At 46.5% G+C, this 11,193-nt stretch overlaps 1 protein-coding gene across 4 annotated transcripts in view; it reads right to left on the bottom strand.

Annotated features, from left to right (window-relative positions):
- Positions 1-781: 781 nt before the first annotated feature.
- The window catches only part of VEGFA (vascular endothelial growth factor A), a 29,998-nt gene continuing 19,586 nt past the window's right edge, over positions 782-11,193 (bottom strand). Inside the window, exons 3-8 of one of the 4 annotated variants that reach the window (XM_056852850.1) lie at positions 10,292-10,488; positions 8,033-8,109; positions 7,522-7,554; positions 4,850-4,921; positions 3,675-3,806; positions 782-1,468 (exon numbers count right to left, since the gene is read on the bottom strand). In XM_056852850.1, the coding sequence (XP_056708828.1) occupies positions 1,447-1,468; positions 3,675-3,806; positions 4,850-4,921; positions 7,522-7,554; positions 8,033-8,109; positions 10,292-10,488 (533 nt within the window). In that variant the 3' untranslated portion in view covers positions 782-1,446. The remainder of the gene's footprint in view (positions 1,469-3,674; positions 3,807-4,849; positions 4,922-7,521; positions 7,555-8,032; positions 8,110-10,291; positions 10,489-11,193) is intronic. The other 3 variants (XM_056852851.1, XM_056852852.1, XM_056852853.1) reach the window with 3 other exon arrangements.

The raw sequence follows: 11,193 nt of genomic DNA, 5'->3' as shown, positions 1-11,193 counted from the left end.
TAAGGTTAACAGAGATCAAAGCATGAGTTTTTGCCTGTCAGATCCATATGTCATAGATCTCATTCAATAAGCATATGTTGCAGATGAACTCTTCAAAGCTCTTGGTGGACCAGGCAACACTGTCACACAGTTGTAGTGGTGACATGTTTTCTAGAAACAGATAATTCCAGGAAAGCATGCCTTCTCAATACATTCACAGGTTACAATGACTCGAGAATATCAATAAATTTACATCAGAGATAAGCTCCCATCTAGAGATATGTGAGTAGGCCCAAAAGGTCAGTAGCCAATGCTGAACTCATTACAGGCACACAAAAAATTGCCTCTATAAATTGTGTAGATATATACCCCACACACAAGTCACTCACTCACACCCACTATACTATACATATATACTTTTGATTAATATCCCTTTCAGATGTTCCATAAGCATCTGGGATGCTCTTCAGTGGCAGCCCTGCGCATGATGGTTTCAGACAGTGCCGTTCTATGGCCTGTCTATGCACCGGTCCCCGTCCTTTCTTCCATGTACTGTCAAGCCATACATCCTTTATTTAAGTAGCCATCAAGGGCGGAAGATTGAACATTCCAGTGATGCTTCCTCAAGCTGAGAAGTTCTTGCATCAGCCACTTCCCATCATTAAGGCCAGAATTTATATCCACGGCAGAGTTCCTGAAGCAAGTCAATTTAAAAACAACTACAACCACCATACACCAGTTTCTCATGTCCCAGCAAAGCAGGCTGTCGTGATACAAACAGGAGCAAAGAATTTAAGGGAGGAGGGGGATGGGAGCCGGCGGAGTCCTCGGTCCCAGCTTCTTGAGTCACTTCCTTGACCTTTGACCCATAACATTCCAAGGTGCCATCTCTGGAATCCCCTGCTTCCTCCTCTCTGGTACAAATGTCTCCCCTTACAGAACTAAAGGGAATGACACTGGTGGAGCAGTATGTTCTAGAAAAATCAGCAAGGGATGACGAAGACAGGCAGCGCTCTGGCTGAAGTCCAGTCCTAGTCGCTCTTACGCCCCAGGTAGCCCACTCGTGTCCACAGCAGTTGAGTATATCCAGTGAAGACATCAATAATGTTAGCAAGGATTTAAAAGAGTCAGAATATATATGTATATCTATATATACACACACACATATATATTATTCATGTAAATATGGGTGTCCCAAAACATATACCCTTCTAGTCTCCCTGGCTCTATTATTTAGCAGCATGAGAAGGAAAGTTTGTATAACAAAGTAGTTCGAAACCAAAAGGTGAATCCTGTGCGGGTCTTCAGGGAATGTTCCTTCCTGAGTCCATCGTCTGTACTCAAAAGTGCTGTGCTCTACTGATCCTTCATTTTAGTGTCCATTTGGATAGTGTTTTTGACCAGGTGAGAATTCAGGCTCCAGAACCAAGGCTGTCCACCCTCCCCTGCCCCTTTCTTCTCTGCTGCTCACCGTCTTGGTTTTTCACATCTGTGAAAGAGAGGGGAAGGGGAAGGAAAAGAGAAGTTATGGTTTTTTTCTGCGGGAAAGGTGGGTTGCAGTATTCTCTGAGGGCACTGGCTGGTAAAAAGGGTGACAGTAGAACCAAAAAAAAAAAAAGTCAAGACCAGTCAACCTGAATGAGGCACTCGTGATTTTTACACACAGTCCACGCAAAAATGGATGAAGGAGTGACTAAGATTAGTCTTAGGGAGAAGAGAACAACATCCACATTTCCCTTAAGCTTCCTGCTGTATTAGGAAAACAGACATGAAACCATCACTTTCCCCTTAAAGCCATCATACCATGTTCTTGCACACATTCATCTACGTACACATGAACCTGACATGCACAGAAACACGCACACACCTTTCAATGCCCAATCTCATTACTCTACTTTTGAACATGTTGAGGTGCAGCCAAACAAAGCCATGAGTGTCTCATGCAGGCAGAGAAAATTTAAAAAAGGGAAACGTTTCTCATTCCAGTGATTGCCAAAAGGCAGAAGTTAGTGCCTGAACACAGCAGCAACAGCAACAGTTTGTAGCAGAAGCAGGAGAAAGAATTGACTGTGCCCATTTAAAATCCACATTTCATAACTTCACAGGAGTGACAGGAATAAAGTTCATTCAAAGTGGCTTTTCAATCCTGATACAGCTATGAATTTGCCAACCCACAACACACCCTCCCACCCAATGCACTCCTCAAAGACTGATGTGTCCGGGGAGATACTATCACCCGGAGTAAATTCTCGGTCCTAGAGAATTTCTCTTAACCGTCTAAGCCTTATGCTTTCTGCAAGAAAGACTGAGCCAGTTCAAGAGAACTCTAAAAGGTCAAGGGCAGGGAGTTGTTTGGTTTCACTCCAGGGACTACTTCTGCAGGGTGAACTGTAACTCAAGAAGAGCTGGATCTCTTTCTGCGGCACCAGGCGTTTACACTCAGGTTACAACCACGCACACCAAGATTCCTCGGCACACAGGACAGTTTCCCAAACTCTTCCAGTGGCAGGAAACTGGGTTTCCTGGGCTGTGGTAGGAAAACGCCTGACATCTTCAGGCTGAACAGATGTGAGCAAGCTTTATTGCACTGGGGCCCTGTAGACCCACATACAGTTTTTAGAGAAGTGGATGGACTCCTGCCCACCTAGCCTTGTCTACAAGGTACCCCATTTTCATATACACAAACACAAGAAGCTACCTTATACTGAATCAGACCCTTGGTCCATCAAAGTCAGTATTGTCTACTCAGACCGGCAGCGGCTCTCCAGGGTTTTTCACATCACCTACTTGCCTAGTCCCTTTAACTAGAGATGCTGGGGATTGAACCTGGGACCTTCTGCATGCTAAGCAGATGCTCTACCACTGAGCCACAGCCCTCCCCTGAGTGCTTGTGTTCCAAATATAACCAATATGTTTGATGTATAATGGCAGAAAGCACTGGAGTCTTTGTGAATGGTGGGCCAACATCTGTGGCCATGCGACAGATGAAGAAAGGATGTTCCACACACATGCAGCCAGACCTTGAAGTAATATAACATCCAGAAACTTTGGTGAGTTTTCACCTTTTTTTCCCACATGCCTGAACACTGAATACAATTGGATGAGTGAAATGCAAAGTTGGAATAAAAGGAGGAAGGGGCTGGCCGCACAATCTATGCTAAAAGACAGACAGCCCGTCCAGATGTCACGGTGGGGTCCTACGCAGGCTCGTTCTACTAAGAATCCTCTCTAGAATTTTCGGGGAGTTGAGAGTAGTCTAGTACAGCTGAGTTATCCTTTTATATTGGAAGCTTAAAGCAGAAGGCAGAGGATAACAGGATTCTGATTTCTATGCAAGCGATTTGCACAACTAAACCAACTGTTGGGCTTGCATACGGAATTGCGTAAAAGGCCTGGAGTCCTTTTCCTAGCAGCACGGAAGGACCAACCCTGTTCCCTAAGGAGTACTGCTACATTAACACCATGCTGCCTGTGATCGGCCCAGCCCAACTATACAACATACAATAAGCTTGCCACTTTAGACAGTCAGCGCTACCCTGTTCCTTCTGACCCCCGCCCCCCATCTTTGTCAAGCAGAAGGAAGGAAGCCACGGAACACGGCAACAGAAGCGAGCAAAAAAGCAAACTCTCTTGCTCTCTCCTTCAGTCTATGTGCATATGTGTGTATTTTTCTCTTTCATTCTCCGGACACAAACCTGCAAGTGCGTTCGTTTAACTCAAGCTGCCTCGACTTGCAACGTGAGTCTGTGAATTTGCAGGAACATTTACAGGTCTGGGGATCTTGTACAAACAAGTGCTTTCTCCTTTCTGAGCAAGGCTCACAGTGACTGCAAAAGGCAAAAGGAAAGAGGTCTAAGCTACAGCGCTTTAGCGGGAAGGAATTACACATGCAACACCCTACACATTGAAACAATCCTTGGCCCACCCCCCCACACACACACCCAGCATTGCTGATTCAGAACACTGCTGGACGGTGGAAACTCCCAAAGGTGTTCCAAAACTTACTTGCGATAGCTTTAAAGAGACAGAAACAGGTTCTCTGCAACTACATACCCCACAAGTCCTGCATTAGCCGAATTAGCAGAAGAAGTTGCGAGATCCTCATTATATTATTAGAGGACCTCAAGTCAGCAGCCATAATGTTAAATATCCAGGGCATCTCCTTAGACAGAAAGTGCTTCCAGCGTTAGCTGGGGCATCAGAAGTACAGAGGGACGCGCAAGCTCCTGAACCCAGCCAAGGTCAGTTGCTTTTCGCCTTCTGAACTGAATCAAAACAGCTGCTCTTCAAACCCCTCTCCTGCTCCTAACCTGCTACTCAAGCTTATCGGCAATGCAGGATTTTGTGAATTAGTGGGAGAGCAGAGAAAGGAAGAAAGAAAAGCCACCAAAGTACAACAGTGATGTCCTCACACATTTCCCAGTGGACTCTAGCTCCTTCGTTACCTTCTGATCAACACACAAACACACACAATGCACATACATGCATGAACAGCAAACACCAAGCCCCATTGCCAGCCTCCTAAACACTGATTAAGCTTTAAAAGAAAGCTGAGGAAAATGGGAAGGGGAGGGGAAATCACACAGGCGCATTGCAAGGTGCAACAGCATAAGCCTGCCTGCCTTTCTTGTCATGTTGTACCTTAAGAAAAACAATAATTCCCAAGCAAGATTTTTTTTTTAAAGATCACTACTCTTTTATGGTTTTACTTCCCATGTGTCAAGGCTACGTTTGCACCACCAGTGAAATACTGCATGAGTGATATGGAGAGATACGTGAAATTTAAGTGTATTGCAAGCGTTTTGATTGGGGGCAGGTAGGTAGAAATGGGGAAAGCGCAGAGTTCTACAAGCACATGATGCAAACGTACAAGTTTTGTGGTTTATACCGGCCTCTCTTGCGCTTTCTCTTTTGACCCTTCCCCCTTCCTCGCTTTGATTTTCTGGAAGAAAAACAAAACAAAAAAAGCAGAAAGGAAAGCGGAGAAGGGAAGGAAACAGAGACGGGGATAAGATACAGCCATGTGCCCTTGGGAGAAGGGGAAGCACATAAAGAACAGAAGGCTGGAGAGTCTTTGGGTGGATGTATGTATTGCCATTCCCTGTACGCTAGCCTGCTCATACGATTGGTTGCAAAGCCAGAACACGATATTGGACTGCAACTTCCCCTCCACTTAAAGGCAGCCTCAAACTACATAACAATCCACTTGTTGTTCCAGAAAGGAGAAACTTCTTCTCCCCTTAAAGACGATGGGCTTGCCAACAAGAGACCTAGAAGTTACCAACACCCAGATTCAGTGCATCATCAGCTGGCAGAGATAATGCAGGTAAGCCAGTACCCGATGCCCTGATAAAGCCAAGCAGAACCGCTGCTCTGGGAGATCACTGTGCCAACGTTCTGTTTTGAAGACCCAGAATGCCACAGTGGCAATATGGAAGCGGGCACAATCCAGCTGTCAGCAGCGAGCGGAAGGAGAAGTGTCCTACAGTATGAAGACGAGTACAGCCTCATGGGCCCCACTCTAGAGACTAAGCTATTATGGCTCGTCTCAACCTAACCAGTTGGTTATTCTGCTAGGGCTGTCCTTGCTAGTGGGGCTGCTGCACACAGGCACACCGAAGGAATTCAGCAGGTGAACAACGGTGCAAGAAGAGGGTTTGCAACGCCAATAATTCACTGCCCAGCCTCTAGCCGCTCCAGCCCCAGGTGGAAATACAGACTTGTCAAGTGACAACTTTCTGCTTGATGAGGTATCAAGGAAAGAAGAAAAGCCTAGGATGGCAGTCCTTACAAGAAGAAAGTCCTTTAGTTTGTCAGTGAATCAGTTTGTGACTACTTTCCCACTGCAAAGATAGTACAGCCAATAGGTTTACTGATTTTTCATTTTTCTTCCCCTGAAGAATTATGTGTTGCTTCTGATGTGTGGACAAGAATGATCAACCTCAGCCTTCCACCCAATACCCACATGCATGTTAACATGGATGCTATCTTGGAGCCTACATGGGCAGAGGACCAAAGCAGAAAATGAACACCAAGCAATGGAACTCTTGTGCCAAAAGTGCTTTGAGGGGGGGCTAATCTCCCAGATCTGCCTCTTTCCTTCCTGGAAGCAACCCACCCTGAGTGGGAGGGATAGCGACACTGTAATAAGGCAGCTCCCAATGGAAGCAGACGGGATGTGTCCAGGGCCATGTGCAAATCTGCTTGTTGGCACCAGTTCCTCTAACTAAGCAGAGTAAGCATCTCAAGAACACAGCAAGAATTACAAGCGGGGAAGAGGGACAGAGAAAGCCGTATTTACTTCCAAGAACCCTTCCACAACTTTCAACTTCCACATATCCAGAGGCATACAAAAGAAGGCATCAAGCACCAGAACAATCTGCAGCGCAACCCAAACTAGCATGCCACAAGTAATTGCAAGATCCGCAGGGCAATGCAAAGCCACCTGAAGTTCAGCCAAAGGTGAAGAGCGTAAATTACAGCAAACGGAAGAGGGGGCTTTGGCTACACCCCATTAACAACAGTGTTCATTTGGCCCCAGCATTCACACACCTTTGAACCATGAAGCCATACAGTCAATTAACAAGTGCACACATTCCAGAGAGAACAAGCCAAGCTTCCTGAGGTTGTCTCCTTGATGGCTACACAAAATGAAGGGGGTGGATTTAACATTGGAAATTGGCCCCTTTCTTCTATTTTCATGGCTTCCACACCAAACTGCAGAACGGAAAGTGTCCTACTTGCAACCACAAGAGGGGTGGCAGCAAAGTTGTGTTTCTGAACCAGGAGACGGGATTTGCTCATCTTTGGTATGGTCCTGCAGATGGAAGGATTCTGTGGGGGGGGGGGGGGTTCCCTTTCAAGTTTGCCTTGGTCTACAGAAGGCTGAAAGCAGATTCCCCTTTCAGACTCCTTCCCATGAGGTAACCCACCTTCTGCTCATGTTAGCTTGACTCGCTTCACTTTATCCACCCTCCTCCAGAGCTGGTATGCAAAGTTTATTCACATACAGATCACTGCCCATGCCCTAATCAGGCATCTGCTTTCAGCTTTTACCCCTGGTTGGCAGGGCTCCCGTGCTCTGAGCAAAGCTCACATGCTTAGTCTTAGTGTTGGAAATCCAGGCAAGCTGGTGGGAGTAAGTCAGCAAATTTTCACCCAAGCAGCAAGAAAGAAAACAGCAATGATTCCCAGTGTTCGGAGTAATGATTGCGTGCAGAAGGAAACTTTCACCTAGGATCCATTCCCAAGGAAGGGGGAGGAGGAGGAGGAGGAGGAGGAGTGGAATTCCATTATTTCCTTGCAACTTTCGATCAGCAAGTGATTTCGACGTAGTGAGGGGCAGGAACACAGCAACAGCCATTAAGGCAGTGAATTTGTGTGTTTGTCTACAAGGAACAGATTAAAGGGATAGCTTTTTAAGATGACCACTTGGGGGGGGTTTGGGGGGGGACAAAAAAACAGCTTGTTTCTTTTGAAGGAAGGAAGGAAGGAAAGGGGAATCACCAACACCATAGGGAAAAAATAAGCCAAGTCACTTACCTTTCTTGTTTTTTTCTTGTTTCTTTCTTTGGTCTACAAGAGGGAACAAAAGCAAGATCAGGAGAGTGCTGGCAAGGTACACACACATACCCCTAACCCACCCATCACCAGATTATCCCCCCTTTACTAGAAACCAGTAAGTAGACCCATTGCTCAGCTACTTTGCCTGTATTATGAATTCCAAGTCTGAACAAACAAAAACAGCAGGCCTTTCTTCCTTCCTGGTCCTCCAGAGCATTTTCCAACTAGCTGTTTGCTATTGTATTTGAGGGATTCTAAATCTGGATCACCACAGCCAACAGTTTATAGACATTCCCCAACCATTCCACTAAAATCTTACTGCTACTGACATAACTCGCTCCTTTGGACAGGCCAGCAGCTCTCAAGCACTGCACCCCCTACACCAAGGCCATCAGAATTATTTTTTAATCAGCACTAGATGCATACAGTCACAGTTATCAGTAAGACCAGGCATATTCCAAGAACAGCTGGGAAAGTTCTTCATCCTCACCTGCAGCCACATTTACTGTGGTGTTGGAAGCTCATCAGGTTTATGTGCTGACTCTGAAAGGGTTTAAGTCTCATAACCTAAAGGGGGGAATTGAAAGGGAAAAAAGGAATATGGTGAATAGCATGCACATCAATGTAGTTTAGACTAAAAAAACCCCCCAAATGCAAGTACAGAAATATTGATTAGCTACACTCTGGGGTCGCTGTAAGTCAGCCGTGACTTGACGGCACTTTCCCACCACCAAACTTAAAATTAGCCAGCCCAGAAGCTTCAACTCTGCAATGCAACTTAAGTACAACAACCTGTTCCCCAATGGGCCCCACATTTATAGATCCTATTTACACAGTATATGGTTTCCTGGTCTCTTTTCCCAGTTATTTGCTTAGTGTGTTTTTCACATAATAAAGTGTTTTTCACTTTATTATGTGAAACACCACACTGAGATGGCACTTGTAGAACGGATGGACAACAGTAATGCAAGTTTAATGCACAGCTCAGGGCTACACCACGGTCATTAGTAGAACTGGCTTCCTTGGAATCAAGTGCAGCCATTTGTGGCCCTGGGACTAAGCCACGGCTTTTGAGAGGCCTGGAAATGGAATGGGGTGGAGACATCTGGACAGGGTGCCAGCAGTTATTTCTGGCATGGAAGAGCAGTCTTGGTGTGAGTCAGGATTAAGAAGCTTTTCCAAAGGTAGGGAGAAGGAGTAGACATGATGTTCGTCGAGCGGGGTTGCACCTGCGATGCTGTATGTGGAAAGGGGGAGTCTTCAGTTTGCTGGGCCCCAGGTATTATTTCCACCCACTGCCTTTCTGGGTGATTAAATTCTACACAAAGAGAGGAAGCTCTTCCACTCAACCCTGCATCACTACTCTTCCTACCCCTGCAGGGCCACTGTACCTAAGGAGTCAAGAACTGTAGCTTGGCCAGCCAAGTCTGACTTGGCCAGGAGATCGTTCACGAGGGACTTCCTCTTGCTCACCACAGTCTGCTGCATCAGAAGATTGTGTTGCAAGATGCAGAAACCCAAGCAAGAGTGACAGAGGAGGAAGAGCGCTGTGGAAGTTTTCCAAAATACAGCTCACCAGACAGATGAGAGAACCAGCACCACATTCTCTCAGTCTGTTAACTAACAGGCCGACTTTAAACCAGTGGTGTTAAACTCAATTGTTAAGAGGGCCGGATATTACATAAATGTCACTTAGTCAGGCTGGGTCAAGCCTTGCCAGCCCAGACTGAGGGGGGGGGGCTGCCTTGGCTGGCTCACGGGCCGGATACGAGCTCTCATGGGGCCGGATCCGGCCCTCAGGCCTTATGTTTGACATCCCTGCTTTAAACAGAATATCCATAGCAGCCCAATCGGCGCAAATCATAGTCAGTTCCTCCGGCACGGGGGAATTATCTTATCACATCACCACCCTACAATGTTAGGTCAGGAATGGCTAACTTCTTAACCTTGCTTCGGCAGAATAATTCTCAGTCATCTAGAAGCTGGAGACAACCAGCTGGAGACAACAGGCAATAAAACTCATCGAGTCAGGCCCCAGAAAATGAGATGCTGTTGCAGGGCCTCTGGGTAGGGTTGCCAGGTCCCTCTTTGCAATCGGCGGGAGGTTTTTGGAGTGGAGCCTGAGGAGGGTGGGGTTTGGGAAGGGAAGGGACTTCAATGTCATAGAGTCCAATGGCCAAAGCGGCCATTTTCTCCAGGTGAACTGATCTCTGTCAGCTGGAAACCAGTTGTAATAGCAGGAGATCTCCAGCTAACACCTGGAGGTTGGCAACCCTACCTCTGGGGCAGTCTCCAGTTCCCAGGTGGGAGGAGTACCCAGCAGCCAACCTCAACGCAGCACTTCATGCCCGGCTTCTAAACCAACTAGGCAGCCAATGCAGAATGAGTGTACGAAGTGCTACTTCTTACTCAGAAGGGATGAACACAGCACAACCCCTGCGAGGATTTTTTCCCCTCAACTGTGAGTTTCCCAGCAGCAGTAGAGAGCAAGACAAACTCCTTTCTGCCTCCTTGGCACTACTTCCTAAGCGAGTGTGACACTGGTCACACCAGAAGAAGGTGAGGGTCACAGTTTACTCCCTCTTCGGCACAGGGTAGTCATTCAGGGGTCACCATTAGGCCTCTGAAACTCCTTCCCAGGAGAGTTCTTCTCTCTCCCTCCCCCAACCATCAGTTAATCCTGGTATTAACCTTCAGCTATTCCCAAGGAAACGAAACATAGCCTCTTCGCTCTGTCCCACAGCCTCACCTCCATGGTGACATTATGCACCTCTAAGGGTACACACTCCAGCGCTTCATCATTGCAGCACCCCGCACATCTCATCAGGGGCACACAGGATGGCTTGAAGATGTACTCCACCTCGTCGGGGTATTCCTGGAAAATATCCACCATGGTCTCAATTGACCTGCAGTAACTGCGACTGTAGACTTCCTCAAATTGGATAACTGCAAAATAAGATCGGGGATGCAGGGGGGGGGGATACAAATTATTAACTTGTTTTCTTCTGTGACCTCCAGTATTGTCATCCTTAAAGTGTTTCAAGGTAGGATAGAAGCCAGACCTTAAGCGTGCGGGCTAATGACTCTGCACTTAAAGCCCCTTCTACCTGCATACCTCCTTATTATCTCCCAGGCCAAGCTCATCCAAACAATATTGTCAATAAATGCATTAGCTCAGTTAAAAGGCACTTAAAGCTCAAACCAGGGGCAGCGGGGAGGGGGAGGGAAGAAAGGCTTAGCATTTGCCTTGTCTGAATGTTAACCAGCTAGATTCTGTTTGCATTTGCAATACTCAAACTAAAGTGAATATTAACCCCAGAAGCCAAAGCAGTTGCAGATAGAGATGTAAAACTTCCAGAAGTATTGAAGCTATGGGGGAAGGTGGGGGGGGGGAAACACTTTTAAGGTTTTCAGAAAAACAGAAATTTGGGGGTGGGGGTTGAAATATATACAATACTTTCCTATCAAATCTAAAGTCAGTGTTCCATTAACGTGTTTGTGTTAAGTGCCATCAAGTCGCTTCTGAATCATGGTGACCCTATAAATTAATAACCTCAAAAATGTCCTATTGTTAACAGCCTTGGCTCAGGTCTTGCAACCTGAGGGTCAACCCATCTCGGGTCTTCCTCTTTTCCAGCTGCCTTCAATTTC

Source organism: Euleptes europaea, chromosome 7, assembly GCF_029931775.1.
Source record: "Euleptes europaea isolate rEulEur1 chromosome 7, rEulEur1.hap1, whole genome shotgun sequence".
Taxonomy (NCBI): Eukaryota; Metazoa; Chordata; class Lepidosauria; order Squamata; family Sphaerodactylidae; genus Euleptes; species Euleptes europaea.
This window is presented reverse-complemented; position numbering and strand designations above follow the sequence as displayed.